General features: G+C 38.2%; 2 protein-coding genes across 3 annotated transcripts in view; both read left to right on the forward strand.

The window, feature by feature from the left end:
• Nucleotides 1–1387: 1387 nt before the first annotated feature.
• On the forward strand, nt 1388–10203 carry LOC106935195 (MARVEL domain-containing protein 2-like). 2 transcript variants are annotated; one of them, XM_015015547.1, is made up of 7 exons: nt 1388–1508; nt 2241–3484; nt 4670–4705; nt 4790–4965; nt 8246–8417; nt 8501–8551; nt 8833–10203. In XM_015015547.1, the coding sequence occupies exons 2-7, from the start codon at nt 2258–2260 to the stop codon at nt 8932–8934; spliced, it is 1764 nt and encodes a 587-aa protein (XP_014871033.1). In that variant the 5' UTR covers nt 1388–1508; nt 2241–2257; the 3' UTR covers nt 8935–10203. The 2 variants fall into 2 exon arrangements, with proteins under 2 accessions (XP_014871033.1, XP_014871034.1); XM_015015548.1 differs by having other exon boundaries at nt 1388–1504.
• Nucleotides 10204–12744: 2541 nt separating this feature from the next.
• The window catches only part of LOC106935196 (occludin-like), a gene marked incomplete at its 3' end in the record, with an annotated part of 11864 nt that continues 5342 nt past the window's right edge, over nt 12745–19266 (forward strand). The window contains exons 1-3 of the mRNA XM_015015549.1: nt 12745–12894; nt 15151–15252; nt 17546–18197. Of these exons, the coding sequence (XP_014871035.1) occupies nt 12809–12894; nt 15151–15252; nt 17546–18197 (840 nt within the window). The remainder of the gene's footprint in view (nt 12895–15150; nt 15253–17545; nt 18198–19266) is intronic.

Raw genomic sequence — 19266 nt, forward strand, 5'->3', positions numbered from 1 at the left:
GGAAACTCTGGAGCGGGGGGCTGCTCACATGCAGCGGACGCAGGAAACTCTGGAGCGGGCGGAGACAAACGCCGCCGCGGTGCGGGGACCGGAGGCAGCGGGGACAGACGCTGCCTCGGTGCGGGGACCGGAGGCAGCTGCAGGCGGGGCCCAGGGGCCGGGACCTTCGGCGGCTCAGGGCTGCGGTGACGGCTTTGCCCAGGGGCCGGGACCTCCGGCGGCTCAGGGCAGCGGTGACGGTGGGGTCCAACCCCCGGCGGGCGGATCGCCAGCTGCGATCCCCATAGCGGTTCCAGGTGCAGAAGAGCCTCTCCACAAAACTCCTCCAGGGAGACCGCTCCAAACACCCGCCAGGGGTTCCACCGTCGGGTGTGGGCCTGCCACATGCGTCCCTCACCTTTTCTGCGGTCGGATCCTACTGTCATGATGTGGTTTGTTGTGGTGAGGATAGGAACGCAGGTAGACCCAGGATGTAGGTGAAGATGATGAGTTTAATGATGATAAACCAGGAAACCGAGCAACAGAGAACGGCAGGAGGAACATCTGACAGCACGGGGAAACCAGGTAACACTTGACATAAAACAACATTAGACAAGGATCCGACGAGAGACAAGGACAACAGGTGGGTTTAAATACACACGGGGTAATCAAGGGGATGAGACACACCTGGGAAACGATCAATGGGGAGGACAGGACAGAGACTCACAGGAAAAGCAGGACTGAACACAGGAAATCTCAAAAATAAACACACAGAAACACGGATCGTGACACTTCCTATTTGTTTGGTACTCTATACTGGTGTTCCGTCTTGAAGGAATCTTACCATTCTTTGTCTTGTTGACAGCTCTCTTTTCGGGGTTATGTTCCCTGCCAGTCAGCAGCTCCAAAAGCTTGGTGGGTCTATAAGTTCTGTTTTCTAACTGCAGACACATTTGCAGATAGACTCAGCTTTTGTATTTACATATTGCATTTCTTCTACTCAAAGTTAAAAACAACATCTCAGAAGTACCTAACATGTTTTGAGGGATGGTTTATGAAGTTTTGCTGGATATCTGTCTATTTTTGTGTGTGAGTTGAATATAGCTGAGAAATAATTTTCTGTTAATAGACGTTGATATGTCAGTTTCTTAAGTGGAGTAAGTTAATGAAAATTAACTGCTTAAGAAAAACAGTTTAATTTAACTCAAACTAAATCCTATTCACACTGTGTATTGTAAAAAAGTTCAATTCCTTCAGTAGGGTTTAGATAACTACAGACCAACTATATACCAGAAAAAGGAGATGAAGGACAAAAACAACCAAAACAACATTAACTGTGAAGTCGGGTATGAAAGGAGACAGTGAATGCACCATGAGACTGGTCTGGTCAGACAGGTCAAGTGAGTTTCACACTTGGGAACAGCTTCCCCTCCCTCAGCTCATACTGATGCCTTTTCCCCCAATCAGAGACACAGCCACAAGCACCACAGCTGTTGCACTCTGAGGAATAAACGGAGAATTATCAGTAGGTAAGCTGCGTTTTTAATGACTTTACTAACAGTAGTAATCAGAGATGTTTACCAGTGTGAGACAAAAGACAGGTCACATTTCATCAGCCATGTTAAGTCTGTTTGTAAATAGTGAAACTAGCATTTAAGGTCACACTCCCAGACGTCTGACTTGCTGTTGTTAGTGAGTTTCCAAACTCGGGAATTTCACAGTCTAAGGTAGAGAAACATTTTGGTCCCTCTGAACTCCATGATTCTTGGATAGAAACGTCTGGAAAGTCTTGGGCTATCCAGGCACATACTATTTTCTTACTATACGGAGCTGAACAATAATATTAAGTAATTCACATCCAAATGTTGGAAGCTGCCTGGCCTCATGTCTGCCTTGTCATCTTTCCATTTTTTGTGAACATCTAATAGTGTCTTGTCTTGTTCTGTTTTCTAACAGAACAAGACTTGGATAGTCTTGGATAGTGAATTATCTTGGATAGTGAATTATCATTTGGATAGTGATAGTGAATTATCACTGTCCAAGTGTTATTACCCATGTTTCAGAAAAAAAAAACCTAAAGCCACATCAAAGTATCATATCTTTAAATTAAAGGCAATGTAAGGAAAAATACATACATGATTTCAAGGATTTGTTTCAAAAATCCAATGCTAATTCAATTTAAGTTTGAATAAAAAAGTATTAATTTGTAAAGCAGCTCTTGGTTCAGTGGTAAGTTATGTTTTCTATGTGTTTGCTTCCAGAAGGAGTTCAGGTTGTGATGTCCGCATCTAGGTTTGACCGTGTGAGAGAAATGCCCCTCTATGACCAGGTCCCAGTGGGTCCTGGATGGAGGGACACTGAACTGCCCCCTCTCCCACCTCCACCACCACTACATGTGACTGTGCCAGCAGTCAGCTTAGATCCCCTCCCCCCTCCTCCCCTACCTGAGCAGCCAGCTGTGGGGCCTGAATCTTTCTATCCCTCCAGTGATGAGGAACCAGCTGAGGGGGACTGTGAAGCAATGGACATCAAGCCAGTTCGTCGCTTTATTCCTGATTCTGTTAAAAACCTTTTTCGGTTCAACAGTGGGAACAGAAGCAGCCAGGGGTGGTCTGTTACTTCTTCTACACAACCTCACTCCCCTGTCCCATCAGCCAGTAAGAATACCACCTGCCACACCACAACAGGAGTCCCCTGCTCACCACCCAACTCTGCCCCTCCATCTCCTTCACTTCCTGGCTCCTATCGGGACCCCTACGGTGGGTCAGTGGGGGGTTATACCTCTCAAAAGGAGAAAGATGGATTGATGCTGGGTGCTGAAGCTATGGACTTGGGTTCTGCAGTCCACAGTAATCTCTCAGCCCAGACCTACCAGGAGCGGGTGGAGGAGTACCATCAGCGCTATGCCTACATGAAGTCTTGGGCTGGCCTACTCAGGATCCTGGGTTGTGTGCAGTTGCTACTTGGAGCTGCTGTGTTCGCATGTGTCTGTGCTTATGTGCACAAGGATAATGAATGGTTTAATATGTATGGATACTCCCAGCCACAGATGTATGGAGGTCTTGGTGGGGGGGCTTCAGCATATGGAAATGGGGGCAGTACCTACACAGGTCCCAAAACACCTTTTGTTCTTCTAGTGGCAGGGATAGCATGGATAGTGACTGTAATCCTTGTTGTTCTTGGTATGACTCTGTACTACAGAGCCATTCTTCTTGATTCCTCTTGGTGGCCACTGACAGAGTGCTCTATCAACTTTGTACTGGCAGTGCTGTATATGGCAGCAGGGATAGTGTATGTAAGAGACACAACCAGAGGAGGACTATGCAACATGCCCATCTTCAATAATGGAGTCAATGGTGCATTTTGTCGCACAGAGGCTGGCCAAACAGCAGCCATAGTCTTCCTGTTCCTCACCATGGTGCTCTACTTTATCAGTGCAGGAGTTTGTCTGAAGCTGTGGAGGCACGAAGCAGCCAGGATGAGAAAGGAGGTGCTGGCACAGGAGGTCTGACCCAAACATCTCTCTTCATCTTCATGAATAAATGTTTAATCTCAGTTAGTAGTTTGATATTACATACATGGTTGAGTTATAATCCACCTCTATGTGTACATAAGAAAGCTGCTTTAAAACAGTTATTGAATTGTTTGCTACTCTGGACATGTGGCAAACATCTAAATCAATTGAATTGATCATGAAAAGTTGTAAGGTACCAGAACTACTACCCTAGATTACAGAGTCAGAAGGGTTGCAAAAACAGGATTCTTGTACTTGTAGATGTTCAGGAAAATACCAGAAAGAAACAAACAGGAAAAAAAGCAGGAGTGATGTAATTGCTTTTCATCAAGCTCCCCACATCCCTCACCATACAGCCTGTCCTACATGACAAGAAGTGAATTATATACATTTCTGGTGTCCATTAAAAATAACAAAAGCTGTGTTGTGGTGCATGGCGCATAAAATAAATAAATAACAGACGCCTCTGCATTAAGCAACTTTGGGCACTGCAAACTCCTATAAGTCTGTAACTATCTTTGAATCATTTCAAGTTTTAAGCTAACAAATTGTCAAGGACTTTTTCTTCACCGTATGGGAAAGTCTTTTTGGCATGCTTGTTTGTGGCTCTAATTGAAAATTACTACAAACATTTTTCTGCCGAATATATTTCTTAATATATTATTAATACATTTTTGAAATTCTGAGTCCTCTGAATCTTTCTTGAGTCCTAAGAGTTTGAATTCAACTGAATTAAATTCACTTCAGTATAACTTTATTCAAGTTATTTACTAAGCACTGTTTTATCTTTCTCCTCTCCTCACCACCATCCCTTGTTAACTTGAATGTTTGTTTATCTCGTTATTGACTGATTGATGAAGCAATTCAACTGTTGTGTCTGCCTCTGCTCTGAACCATTGTTGCTGATATAGCATCAAAGAGCTTAAGTAATCATTGGTTTGTGTTTGACTCTGTCCACATCAGCTTTATTTTACCACACACATATTTTTAGCCACAATATATACAGACCATTTCCACAAAATTAGAATGTCATGGAAACATTGCATAATCCCCATAATTCCATTCAAAATATTAAACTTTCACAGGTTATGATCAGGGTCCACAGTTATATATATGGTCATAGCTATTTATGTAGTTAACATAGCTAATGTCCTGTAATGTTTTCAACAATTTTAGATGAAAACCACTGGATCATCCATCCCACTGTCTGTAGTAAGTATGAAGAGTTTTATTTATTTCCCACCATGCTGCATAGACTTCTTTACAGTATGTTGTACTAAATGTTTACTGCTGCAGCTGGATTCAGCCTCAAGAGCCTCAGAGACACCTCTTCCTACCATTCAGCCTGACATCATGAATGCTCCAAACAATCCTGGATCTGCTCCTCTCATGGCAGCAGAACCAGAGATTCTTCGAGGTCACATACCATCTGGATATATCCCCAAACCTGTCATCATAGCAGATTATGTTGCGTGAGTGATCTATTCCATTTTCCAATATGTGTCCTTACATCTGTTGATGTAAGGACTTAACATCTTTTTATGATGCAATTTTCTGTTATCTCTTTGAGGTGCCCCTTTTGCATTTCTTATGTATATTTGAAAAGGTTTCAAAACAAATAAGCCTCTAAGTTCTTGTGTTTCAATGTTGCTGAGTTGAAAGAACCATCTGGAGTAAAACTTTAGTGCAGGTGACCAGAGCGCCCAGGATTTTGTAGATCATTACATATGATTTTCTCTTTCCTGGGGTATATGTATGTATACATTTGACAGGAGCTAATTTCTCTAGGTAATATTGTATTGGGAAAGACAAGAAAACATACTAATTAAGTAAGGCAGAGGTGTCCTGTATCAGGGAATGGATGCAATTTAATTGCTGTTTTCCTTACTAGACTATGCATACAGTAAAAATAAAATAAAAATTGACACTAACTGAAGCAGTGAACTGGATGCTAATTGATGTAACATTTCTAAAGCCCAGCTTTAGAAAACTTCAACATAAAATGGCGTAGCTGTGTCACCAAGAATCAATAATAATTAGACTCAGAATTTTAACGCCTAAATTTTGGTTTTAGTAGATTTTAAGGCATTGAAGAATTTAACACATACAAAAGTTCCAAGCTAGAACCTTTGTATTTGTCTGTTTTCAGACTTCAAAACCATTTAAATTACAAAAAGGCACCCGTCACGGCTGTCCTCTTAGCCCCCTGCTGTTTGATCTGGCCATAGAGCCCCTGGCCATTGCACTTAAGACCAGTAAAGAGATATCTGGCATTTGGAGTAAAGACATGGAACATAAAGTGTCACTTTATGCAGATGACCTTTTACTTTTTATTTCCAAACCATCAACCTCACTGCCTTTTGCTCTTGACATATTTAGCCAATTCGGTCAGATTTCTGGGTATAAGTTGAACCTTACCAAAAGTGAACTTTTCCCCATAGGCAGTAAAGCTAATTTGTCAGATTTTGCTCATCTGCTGCTCAGAATTGAAAGACAAAAACTCACATACCTTGGTATCACAGTGACAAAAAAAAACATAAAAACCTGTTCAAAGAGAATTTGATTCAACTGTTGAACCAAGTGAAGGGATCCCTTACAAAGTGGACACCCTTTTCCATGTCCCTTGTGGGACGTATCAATTCAATTAAAATGAATATACTACCCAAATTTCTATACCTTTTCAGGCATTACCTATCTTTATTCCTAATACTTTTTTAATGAACTGGACTCGATTTTTTCATCCTTCATTTGGCAGGGTAAACGCCCAAGGCTTAATAAATTACAACTCCAAAAACCTAAACAGCAAGGGGGGTTTGCCTTTCCCAATTTCCTGTTTTATTATTGGGCCTTTGAATAAATAGGCATGGGCATTTAGATACCGATGCATCTAAATGCCCAACCTTAGATGCTTAGTGTTCTGGTATTTTTACCATAACCTGGGTGGCTGCCCTGACTGGGTGGCTATGGAGCTACGCAGTGGTAACAACATATCCATCCCGGCCGTGCTTTGCTCTCCACTCTCGCTCGCTTCAGCTAAGCCCATTTTAAACCCTGTAGTGAAACACTCACTGAAAATATGGGGCCAGTTTAGGAAATACTCCACGATTTTTCTCTCTTAAGTCCAATTGCACCTAACCATTTTTTTAAATCATCTGTTCAGGATGGGGTGTTCCTAGAGTGGCACCGGAGGAGGCTTACTCATTTTAAGGACCTTTTCATAGAGAAGAATTTGGCATCCTTTGAGGAACTTAGCAATAAATATGGTTTACCTAAATCCCATTTTTTTTAGATATTTGCAAGCCAGAAACTTTCTTCAGTCTCACCTTTCAGGCTCAGTTTCTCTGCCAGAGCATTCACTGTTAGAAACCATCCTATTATTGAACCCGACTCATAAAGGGCTGGTTTCGTGGCTTCATGATAAAATGCTGACTATGAAAGAGACGTCCTCACCTAAACTTAAAACCTCATGGGAAGAGGACTTGAATATGGCTATACTGGATGAGACGTGGGCCTCTACACTCAACCTGGTGAATACAACATCTCTGTGTGACGCCATCGCCTCATTCAGTTCAAAATAGTAGAGTCCATCTCTCCAAAAGCAAACTATTTTGTTTCTATCCAGAAATCACCCCATACTGTGACAAATGCAAAATCAGTACATATGAACGCTGGTTCATATGTACTTCTGTCAGGGACAGGAACGTAGTGCATGGATCTACTGGGTAGTGACCTGGGTGGACTAAATGGGATTACTTTGTAGGGATTAATTTTCTGTATATTATTTTGTATCTGTGTTGGATAAACATCTCTTTGTATTCACAAACTGTATGCATAAAAGGAAAGAACTCAATATGAAGACAGCGATTAAAAAAAAAGAGATCTGACGGGGTGCAGGAAAAGACTGTCCACAGGTCACATTTCTAAAAAAGTATTTTTTCAAAAAAGTTCCATGAATGATCAGGAGTTCTTGAAACACATGAAAGCTGAATACATGTAATAAAACTTTCCACATATCTGAATAATAATAGTAAATAATAATAACACGTTTCATTTATAGGCACTTTTCTTGACAGTCAATAATGAATGAAAAACCTAAATAACAAAATAAAAACAATAAATATCTTTATTCTAAATGCCCATGCCTATTTATTCAAAGACTTAGCAGCCAAAAGGATTTTTGAATTCTAAAATATGTTGTTGATATATGATTTTTTTATTAAATTGGGATTCATTTAATGACAGACCTTGCAATTCACGCAATTAATTTTTTTAATTGAGTCCCACCACTAATAATAACCACTAGAAATCCAAACAGATATATCTTCTATATGTTCACGTTTGAACTGCTGACACTGTGCCATTTATTCCAAAGTATCTGTTGTATGTTCTAAAAGCTCTCCCTGCCCTATTATGCCAGCAGATCAACTTCCATAGTGTAGGTTCAGGGCTCCCTATGACAGGGCTGTCTGAAACGTGCTTTACTCATGATTGTCTTAGAATGGGAATTAGCCATAATCATCATACTCAAGATCATCAATCCCTAGTAGCTGTTTAAAGAACAAACATGTAATACATACAAATGAAAATATATATATATTTTTACTTTAAAATGTTCTGCTCTTCATATTTCTTTAAAACCACAAACCTGCTAATGTTATTTGTTTTTATTGGAAACTATACTAATGGAATTATTGAACCTGAAACAAAATTTATTTGCCTCTGTTTGCACCTTGATGTGTGATGCCTTTTCAGAAAGTATCCCAGCATCCTGTCGGATGAGGAGAGGGACCAGTATAAGGCCGTCTTCAATGACCAGTATGCTGAATACAGAGAGCTTCATGCTGAAGTCCAGATCATGACTAAGAAGTTTGAAGAGATGGATGAGATGATGCAGAATCTCCCCTCGAGGCCCTCAAGTCAAATGGTACACCTCCCACTCAGTCACTATAGACAAAACTGGACATAGACAAAATGCTTCTGCCCATTAATCCTTTCATTTTCTTTCAGGAGAAAGAACGGATTAGTAGCATCTTATCGGAATATCAAAGGAAGAAAGCTGTGAGTACATGTAAAAATAGATTTATAGCCAATTCGTTGCCACACTTATTATGATCAAGTCTTTTCACGCTCCAATATTTATATGGCTCCAGTTGACAATAAATATCATCTGAGGGGACATTATAAGACAAATAAAGATTTGATTGAACTTATCAATGTTAACATTTCTATAGTCTACAAACCATACTTAGCTGCAACATCATAAGCGTTCTATTCTTTAATTACGTGAAGAGTTGTTTCTGACACTGATTCATTTCCTCTTCTACTCATTTTCTTGTCAGGACCCAACCTATTTGGAAAAAAGGGAACGTTGTGAGTATCTAAAAAGCAAGCTATCCCACATCAAACAGAAGATTCAGGAGTACAACAATACCATGGACTAGGGTGTGAGAAACATTAATGTCTGTAGTCACTTTCTTTAAAAATACTTTGTTGTATAAAAGACCAATTAAAGTTAATAACTTGTATCTGCTCATTGCTGTGCTGGGCCATTGTATTAGCCTGCTTGAAAGATTCCCATCATATAGATGTGTGCTTCAGGAATGGAAACATGGATCGATTTCATTTGAACCTGTCTGTACTAACACATGGAATGGTGTATTCAGCAAAGTGTGGGCAAGGTTACACTGAGGAAAACATTTTATGTGGATGTAAAATACACATAAACATAACTTGTTGCTCATTGAACACAGATACATCCGGGATCTTAACTTCACGTCTGCTTGATGATGAACACACAAAGGTCAATGTTCACTTTTAATCAGAATACAGAAAGAAAAGAAAATGCAATCTGTCAGATATAAATGTAGAAATGAACACATTATCAGTTTCAACAGTGATTTAAATCTAACCTTAAGAACACACATGTCACCATGTCAACATCAATGAACAAACAGAACAGAAAGATTACAAAAAATTAAGTACACTGCTGAAACTCTGGAAATGTTCAAACCATGCAAACGCCTATAATTTCTTACTACCATGAATGTATTTGCAGCTGTGTTTTATGGTGAAGCAGCTCATCTGTTGTATTATATAGTGAAATATAATGCCTTTTCAAACACTGAACCAAACCCTGTGGTGTAGTTCTTGCAGACTATCAAGATCAGGACTGATGCAAAATGTGAGATTTCTCCTGTTTTCAGTGCAACTCTACTGTTAACTTTACTTTTAAATTGTATATGTGTGTATTTTGTGTCAGATGTGGTTTGTTTTATAACCTAGTGGGTTTTTTTTTTATAAGAACTCTACTTTGTCCCTGTTTTTCTTTGACAGCAATGCTGTAAGGACTGTGTGTCAGTCCAGCCACTTAAGGCAGTCAGCAGGCACCTATTAATTGATCAACTTATTTAATATGTACAAACACAAATGTAGAAAGATATGTTTGTAAAATTGTAACTTTAAATTTTTTATTAAGAAACAAAAGTTCTTTATTTTTAAGGTGCATTCCAAACTTTGCTCTGCAATTCACCTACCTTTTATCTATGTTGAGCTGCTTCAATGGCACTCAAAAGATACAGAGGTTTGGGAAATTGACCACTAACTGATCTTTTTCCAGTTGTGGGGTTTTGTACTGTTCCCATTGCATCAGCATTGCCATTGGGATTTTTGTCAAGTTGAAAATAAAACTCCCACTAACAATTTACTTCCAAGATTGCATGGTTATTTAAAACCTACTGGTATTTTTCTTGATTTGTATTTGATGGAATATAAATAATAGATAGAAATTAGGCTGGAGATCACAATGGCTCACAGATTACTGTACACACACACATGCACACACACTGACCTCTTTTCTTGCACTATAACAAGTAAACCTAAAGTTCTGAATATATTTCTTCATAAAATTGTCATTAAAATCTCAGATTAAATGTCTGATACTTTTATCTTTTTCAGATTAGTTAAGTCTTGAGACTTTATTTGATTCTATATAATGTTGCTATACACCTCTTTTGAACATAAGATTGTATGACTTAATGGAATTTATTTTGTAAAAATAAAGGTTAAATAAATAATAAAAAAGCTACATTTCTTGGTTGACAAGAAATGTAGACTAGCCCACCTTCCTAGTGTTGTAAGCATCTTAAAAATAGATTTTTTTAAGCATTAACGTGGTCATGGTGATCTGAGATTTTTGAAAAAGAAGTCATTGTCCAAAGGAAATATTATAAATGCCTTTGCTTCTTCTTCGTCTTATTTATTAATTTATTATTGTTATTATCTTTTTTTATTTTAATTTTTCACCACTTTAAGAGGTATAATACGGAGCCCTCCAGGGGACATGGGGAATTTTTTTTCTTTTGCGTTCCCTCGCAATAATCTACTGATCATAATTGGTACTGTAAGCCTTTTTTACGGTGGACGCCGTACTTTATGCTTTAATACAAGCTTATAAGGTTTTTCCATGGACTATTGAGTTATTATCGCGGGGTAATATTGTGTCTCTATTGTGTTCGTAGTCTGAATGGTTTAAATGGCTGTTTTCAGTACCTAATAGACAAACATGATTTTCAATCAGTTTTTTTGCACCAAAGCGTTAATAATAATAAACATGTTTTCACTGAGGCTCTATAAGAGTCTAAAATAAGTAATTATTGATATGACAGGAGCAGCGGCTTTGACACCTGGTGGTGGGCATGTCGATGTGGGTGTGACGTCATCAAGTATGAATGGGAAGGTTACTGGCTGCTGCTGGTTCTGTGTGTATGAGGAAGTGGGTGAGCGGGGTGGTCAGTCCTCGCAAAGTTTGGAGCATGATAATAAAAAATTAAATAAATCGATAATTGTGACAGAACAAAGAAGAGGTTAGGAGTTGACTGATACACGGACAGATGAGATTCTCTGAGTTAACCCAGTGCGGCCCTCTACCACCATTAGTTTGCTGTGTTTTATAATAATAAAACGTGTTTATTATATTAACTCTTTGGTTCAAAAAACTGATTGAAAATCGATTTATTTACTGCATGTTTATGTCTGTTCAGGCTCAGATGGAACAGAAAGCAGCACTTTAAACCATTCAAACACGAACACAATGGAGACACAATCAGATGACTGATTACCCCGCGATAATAACTCAGAAATAGTCCAAATAGTTTGGATGTATTTTTATTTCTTTCCTACTAACGGAAAGTTTCTGTTTATATCATAGGTTTGTTGTGCCTTTCTGTACTAAAGAAAAAGATATAAAACGTTGGATATTTCACAACGAGATATTAACATTCATGGAAAAACCTTACATAAGTTTGTATTAAAGCATAAAGTACGGCGGCCACCGTAAAAAAGGCTTACAGGATTCAATAATGCCGCATGAACTGATCAGTAGATTATTGCGAGGGAACGCAAAAGAAAAAAAAAATCCCCATGTCCCCTGGAGGGTTCCGTAGTATAAAATGTATTTCTGGTAGGAATAAAATTTATTTGATGTTGGGACTTGAGCAGGAGAAAATTTTTCTTTCTGTGAAACTGGTTTTTAAAAATGTGCTGTGCAGAAATTGCAGAAAATTTTGTAGTTTTTTTCTGTTAAAAAATGGTTCAAACTGTGTGGCTCATGGTGTGTGGACTCTGTAAAAGTTGTAGATGTTGTCAAACGTGTGTCTGAACTGCTCTCAAAATGGCCGTTTAAGGTTTTTTTTTCTCTTTCCATAAAAACCTGAACGGCCGGTTTTGTCAGTTGGGGACAGTTGTTCTCCTTGTAGGTTTCGCAATGCTTAATTTCGCTGGCCCCCCGCAGACCCGGAAGGTCTTTTTTCTCAGATTACTAGTAATAAGGTGTCTCTGTTTTAGGTTATATAAAAATTCGTTTTAGCATTTAAATCACCTATAGCATTTATTAATTCTGGAATGAATACAATCGCTGCGTACTTATGGTAAGTTGAAAAATCATGACTAAAAATAAAAAATCCTACATATTCAGAGTAAAACTGCTGTGTGACCTTGTCTGTTCTAAAAGTCTTGACAATTTTGTGGACATAATGTGCTGTTCATTTCAACGAGCTAAAATTAAGACTGGTTTTCCGACTGAAACTAGTCAGAAAAATAAAAGCTGAGACAGAAGAAGCTTTCCTGGAGTGGGAAGCGCAGCTACTGGGAACTGTAGAGGAGCACACCTTTTCCTTTTATTTGGAGTGACAGTGTTATGACTATCTTTATTAACACCTGTTGTGGAGTGAGGACAGGATAGTCCTGTGTGGCATCAGATCACGTGATGCAAGCGCACCTGTAGAGGCCAGGTTTGGAGTACCTGCGCGCTGGGCGTGGATGGATGTTGGTTTGCGACTGCGCATATTTGGCTTGTTATTCTTGGACGACGCCACTCGGTTGTTCAGGATCAGCTTTATCACAAGGTGGGTCATTTTTTAATCTTACTGTGATGATTTGATGACCAAAAGTATTCTAATTAAGGCATAGCTTATTTCAATGGATTACTTAAACAGTTTCCGGGGTTTTTTTCTTTAATTTATTTATTTTTACTGAGGCCTGTGAATTTTCGCCTGAAGTCAGTCCATTGTTAGCCACACTTTTTAATGCGACTCGGTTACAAGGTAGCAGAAAAACTAGTTTGCTATTCTTTCAGTAATAGTGTCATCTGAACTTTAGCCATAGCATCACGGAGTCCCTTGAAAAGTTTATTTTAGCCTGTGCTCTATAAAAGAAACCTACTGTGTATTTCATGTAATCCAGCGTAACAGACCTATCTCTGTTACTTTTCTGAATGACAGCATTTGTAGGCAACATTTATTTAGTTTTAAGCAGTTTTTTTAACCGCAGCCATGCTCGGGTCCAAACAGCAGCCTTTCCTTTGTGCTCTTGAGCAAGGTCAATATTTGGAAGGGGGCATCCATCAGACTGCTTCATTCACTTGCCAAACACAAATAGAAACTTTATCATAAATATTTATCGTAACAGCTCTAAAATTTAAATGGACATGCATTTAAAAAAATTACTGTATGTAAAGTTCATCTGTAAATTACAATGCATTAAGAAAGTATTCACACCCATTCACTTCTTCACACCTCCATGGTATAATGCTACCATATGCTTCAAAGTGGGGATGGTGTTAACCATGTGATTTAAAACATAGCTGTTTATGTCCTTAAATGACACCTGGAGTTCAGGCCCAAAAGATCTAGTTTGGTTTCACCAGACCAGAGAATTTTGTTTTTCCTGGTCTAACAATTTCTGAAGTGTGTTTTCAGAGGTCATAAATGCGACATTAGTGAAATGGTTTAACAATGTTTGACCTTACAGATCTGGGCTGTCAAACACTAGTTTTAGAGGGCTTGTGTCCTGAAACTATTAGATGTGTCTCTGCTTCAACATGCTTGAATCAAATGATAAGGTGATTAGCAGGACTCTGTACAACTTGATTGGATGATGAGTTCATCCAGCAATCCAATTCTGGGTGTGTTTTACCTGGGACATATTTAAGAGTTACAGGACACAATATCTTGAGGACTGGAGGTTGACAAGCTGGTTCTAGATTTTTCTGTTACCTCCACAAGTTAACACCATATGTTGTCATTGGGTTTTTGGCCAACTCTGATCAAAACCCTTCTTCCTTGAATACTTAGTTTGCTCAGGCAGTCAGATCTAACTTCTTATATTTGCAGTCTTTTTGGGATGCTTAGTGCTTTCAAGATCTTTTGTATCCTTCTACACATTTGTCCTCTGGCAAATATGCTCTCATATGTCTACAGATAATGCGTTTGACTTCATTATTTAGTTTCTGTTGTGATATGACAACCTGTGTACTACAAGTCACATTGTAGTACTGAATGATGTTTCTACAATGTTTTTCATTGGTCATTCTGAAAAGTATTTTTAATGTACATTGTCTGCTTTTATAGAAAACTCTACTCAAAATAACTTAAGAATAATCCAAATCAGTTCATTTATATAGCGCCAATCCAATTCACAATAAATGTCTTAAGTGCTGTACAAAAAATCCCATTTCAATTCAATGACGTACATTCCAAATGAATGTTATCAAACAATACAATGTGTTCAAGTAATTATTAAAAATAGATTAAAAAGTTTCTATCAGGAAGAAACGTCCAGCAGAATCAGAACCGGGCTTAGTACAAACGCCTATCTGCCATGACAGACTGGGGTTTGAGAAGACAGAGCAGAATGCACAAGAAACAGATTAACTGATTTAAAATTGTTTTCAATGTTAACAGCAGGAGAGGGAGAATGGTTAGTTAATGACATGGTTATCTCAGTCGATGCCATCCTCCAGGAAGGAATTGCAACCCACTACATACATAACTGAGAAAACAAAAGTTAACAGTTGAAATAACCATAAATAATTCAAATTGGAGTAGAAGAAGACAAAGAGAATTTGAAAAGAGTAAAGCACTGAATACTTTCTGAATAAACTATAGTGCTTGTTATTTTTAATTATCAGCCCTTGAAGATGAGCAACTTAGTGTATTTTAATAGGCAAAAAAGAAAAAAATCAAAAGAGAAGTTGAATAAAATATCTTCAACATAAACCTTAATGGTTGTTAGTTCCCTGTAGCATTGAATGTCAGTTCTTATGAATAGCAAAAGGTTACCTCAGGTCTTATACAAACATTTGCTCTGTTTCCTCAAGTCAGGAGGATTGTGCTTTTTTCTAAGAAGTTTGAGATCCAGAATCATTCCAGGATGCCAAGCCACCGGCACAGCAACCATCTGTACCCACCAAGTGGAAGTAAACAGTGAGTGGTCACACTTTTACCTCATTCTATTTCTTTGCTCTTTTTAGGTCTGAGCATCATACATCACACATTTCTTTCCCATTGTAAATGGGTCAACTTTTAATATCTTTATAAACTTACAGTTAAAATCAGACGTTTACCTACACAGAATAAAAAGACACATGTAATCTTGTTTTAGGTTGGTTAGAATTACCAGAATATTTTGCTAAATGCCAGAAACTTTAACATTTTTTTGTAGATTTTTTTAAAAAAAAATTTGTTTCTTTCTTTTGAATTCACAAGTTTATAAGAACTTGGTCAGTACCAGAGATAACTGTCTTTTAAACTGAATGACTTGTGTCAAACCTTTTGAGTTTCCTTTCACTAGCATCTCAGTTTACTAGAATTTTGGCCCATTCCTCCTCATAGAACTGATATAATTTACTTGTTTATAGGCTGCCTCACAAACACAATCCTGTCCAGATTTACCTACAACTACTCCATAGGACTGAGATTAGGGCTGCACTAAAACATGAACTTTGTTATCCTGAAGCCACTTTATAGCTATTTTGTCTGAATGCTATAAGGTTATTTTTCTTTTGGAAGATCAATCTGCACCCAACCTTTAACTTCATGACTGACTTTCTTTTCAAGTCAGTGTGTCTAATACCACACACATAACAATAGAAAATCTTAACTAAAACAGCTTGAGTTGTGGAATGTGTGGTGTCCAGTTGCACATCAGAAGCAACCACACACAAACTGATTTCACTCACCAGCATTCAGAAGTCAGACAGTAAATCCCACAAAACTTCTCGAGATCAAACGTGAGTTCAACATCACATGCTGTGAGATTGGGCCAAGACAATCCAACAAGTTGAATATCCCCAATTTTAGATCGGAGCAGTCCTGGCGTTCATCTTATCCTAAGAGCTATCCAGATAACACCTATTATGCAAAAAGAAAAAAAAGAAACCAGGAATGGCTCAAGCACTGTTTTTACACCACTGTAGGTGAATCCCAATTTACCTCCAAGCAGAACTTCAACTACATCCAACTAGCACCAAAAATCTGATCTTAAGTTGGTGACCGATTCAAGAGACAGCCTACACCTCTGACACATCCAGATGAATGTTAAATTGTAATTTAACATTAACATAAGCTGTTGTTAACTGTTGTTAACTTGAGTGACATTCGTTATTTCAGCATGTCTTGCATACAGAAAAATATCTATATACAGTGTATTTTCCTGGAAAATGTTTCTCCCTCTTGTTTTCTCAGCTAACCATAAATAAAATTGCTTTTGTAAAATTGTGACAATACCTGCATAAACATTTTTAGAATTAACTATGATATTCAGTAAACTATTGATGCTAAATTGAAATTAATTCTCTATAGTTTTATCTAGAATATTTAATTCAGATATGACTTTGTATAATTTTTATCAATCAAATTGATGGAATTTTTATGGAACCATGTGAGAGGTTAATAACATGGAGGTAAAATTTATATGGGTGCTTACTTATACACCGCAGCTGTAGGATTTTGTGTTGCTGTCTGGCTTATTGCTGTTTACTTTAACAGTCCATGGCATGTAAATCACCTGCATCACATTTTTATGCTGCACTGCTTGTTACTGCTTTCAACCACTGACTGGGCTTTCAATACAATGTTATGTTGTATCCAGTCAGGCTTTAAAAATCTCTCAAGGTAAATAATATTAAAGCAACAAATTAAAATGCTATCTTAAATGACTCCATCAGCTAAACCAGAGGTCTCTCAAATTGCAGTCCTGAGTCCCACAACCTTTTGATGTGCCCCTTGTCCTACATACTTGAATTAAATTTGTAAACTGCGTCACTAGCATGCAGTCTAGTTCTACAGAGCTGAACTAATATTGGAGCCAGGTGTGCTGAGGCAGAGAAACATCAAAAAGTTGCAGGAGGCCAGCCCTTCAGGACTGGAGTTTAAAACCAGTGAGCTAAACACAAGCTCTTAAAATCATAGGAATGTCAAACTATACTACTTCTAGTATACATTTTCACATGCTAAAACATGGTACACTGTTTCATATAATTCTGTCATGGCTAAAGCAGAACTATGGTAAATATTTTTCCTGTTAGTGTTGCTTCCAACATGCCAAAATCAATTATTGGGATGTTGCTTTTGAGAGGTAATCAAAGTTTGCTATTGGTGAAACATTTACTGCAAATATTCTCTGTACTAGTCTTACTATTTGGCCTTATTGTTTGAATCTGAACTACTGTGACATTCATATATTGACAAAAGCTTGTCTACTCTCTTCTGTTGACAGCAAACATAGGCACAGTGAGCCCATGTCAAACCCAACCTTCTCCTACTATAAAACAGACAAGAACATTCAATTCTATCGCTGGACTTCCCCCCCAGGTGTGATGAAGATACTGTGCATTATCATCGTCATCATGTGTGTGGCCATCTTTGCATGTGTGGCCTCAACTCTGGCATGGGACTATGACATGAGTGTCATGGGAGGTGGAACTGGCCTGATGCCGGGTTTAACCGGTGGATACGGCAGCAGCTACAGCAGCACTTACGGTGCTGGTCTTGGTGGCAATTCTGGCAGCTATGGCTATGGAGGAACACAAATTGACCCCAAATCTGGCAAAGGCTTTATCATTGCTATTGCAGCCATTACTTTCATAGCCACACTGATCATATTTATCTTGGTGATTTCAAGGCAAAATGCAGCCCGGTCTTCAAAGTTCTACCTAGCATCCATTATTATCTGTGCCATTTTAGCATTTTTGATGCTTATTTCCACCATCGTCTACCTGGTGTCAGTGAACCCAACTGCACAATCCTCAGGGTCTATGTTATACAACCAGATGATCCAGTTATGTGCACAATACCAGACACAGACTCAGGCCCAGGGTATCTTCATCAACCAGTACCTTTACCATTACTGTGTGGTGGAGCCCCAAGAGGTGAGTTAAATTATTTTAATGCAATTACTTTTGAGACTGTGAGAGCAGTGCACAAGCTTTGTGAAATTGTTTTCATTTTGAAAATGTATGAGTATGTTTTGTGTACAGGTAAAAGGGAAAAAAAATGTGTGTAAATCCAAGCATCGTAAATTCAGTACAAATCTTACTGGACCTAGATTAAATAATTCTAATTTTAGGATGAATACAGGATTATTAAATTTCAGGTGAAGCAACACTTGTATAAATGAAGAATTATTTCTCTTCTATTTCCAACCATTGGATATTAGCAAATTTATTCCTGTTTCATATATAATCATAAACTTTGAGAGCTCTTAATTTATATTATTTATCCTTGATGTTGGTAGTAGTTCAATTTTACACATGTGACCCAGGCAACATTCAACTTCTCTGGTCACACAATGCTATTTTTATTTACATCTTGTGTAGGGGTTTGTTTTAGCTTTAATAAATGGTATATTTAGTATGTTGATGGTAAACACAATCAATTACATTCATTGGCTGTTGTTGGAATTTTATGTGATCCCTCACAATAAGACTACATGGGTTTGACTAATGTGCTGAATGTGATGGACAACTGTCCATCGTATGTTACATTATGTTGGCGTACAGTAACTACACAGCAAATTTGGAAGTGTTCCATCAACTCCTACAGAGTTAAATTCAACACTTTGAAAGTGTCTATATTGGTCCACTCTGGATGGTGTAGAAATTACGCTTTTGAAAGTGTTATTTGTGATATAGTTGAATCAACACTCACAGTAGTTGAAATCAAACACACTTTCAGTGTTAATCTACCCAACACTAGTGTATAATGTCAAAGTTAACACTATGAACGTGTTAATCTAACACAGAATGGTGTAAAGTATATATTAACATAGAAATCTGAGTTTTGAAATACTACTGGCAGAGTATGCTGTGGTGGCGTAGGGGTTAAGTACAACCCACATATGGAGGCTCTAGTTTTCAATGCAGCTGTCGTGGGTTCGCTTCCCAGTCTTCCTCTTCTCTCATTACTCACTCTTTTTTTTTTGTCAATTTACTACCAAAT

Source organism: Poecilia latipinna, unplaced genomic scaffold (genome assembly GCF_001443285.1).
Source record: "Poecilia latipinna isolate Pla-1442-1.1 unplaced genomic scaffold, P_latipinna-1.0 Scaffold1925, whole genome shotgun sequence".
Lineage (NCBI taxonomy): Eukaryota > Metazoa > Chordata > Actinopteri > Cyprinodontiformes > Poeciliidae > Poecilia > Poecilia latipinna.

Bases quoted from the DNA above. Each gene is read 5' to 3' on its own strand.
- LOC106935195 (XM_015015547.1), top strand. From the start codon at position 2,258: ATGTCCGCATCTAGGTTTGACCGTGTGAGAGAAATGCCCCTCTATGAC. The intron at 3,485-4,669 runs GTCTGACCCAAA...CAACAATTTTAG, and splicing joins AGGAGGTGCTGGCACAGGAG to ATGAAAACCACTGGATCATC. The intron at 8,552-8,832 runs GTGAGTACATGT...TTTTCTTGTCAG, and splicing joins AATATCAAAGGAAGAAAGCT to GACCCAACCTATTTGGAAAA.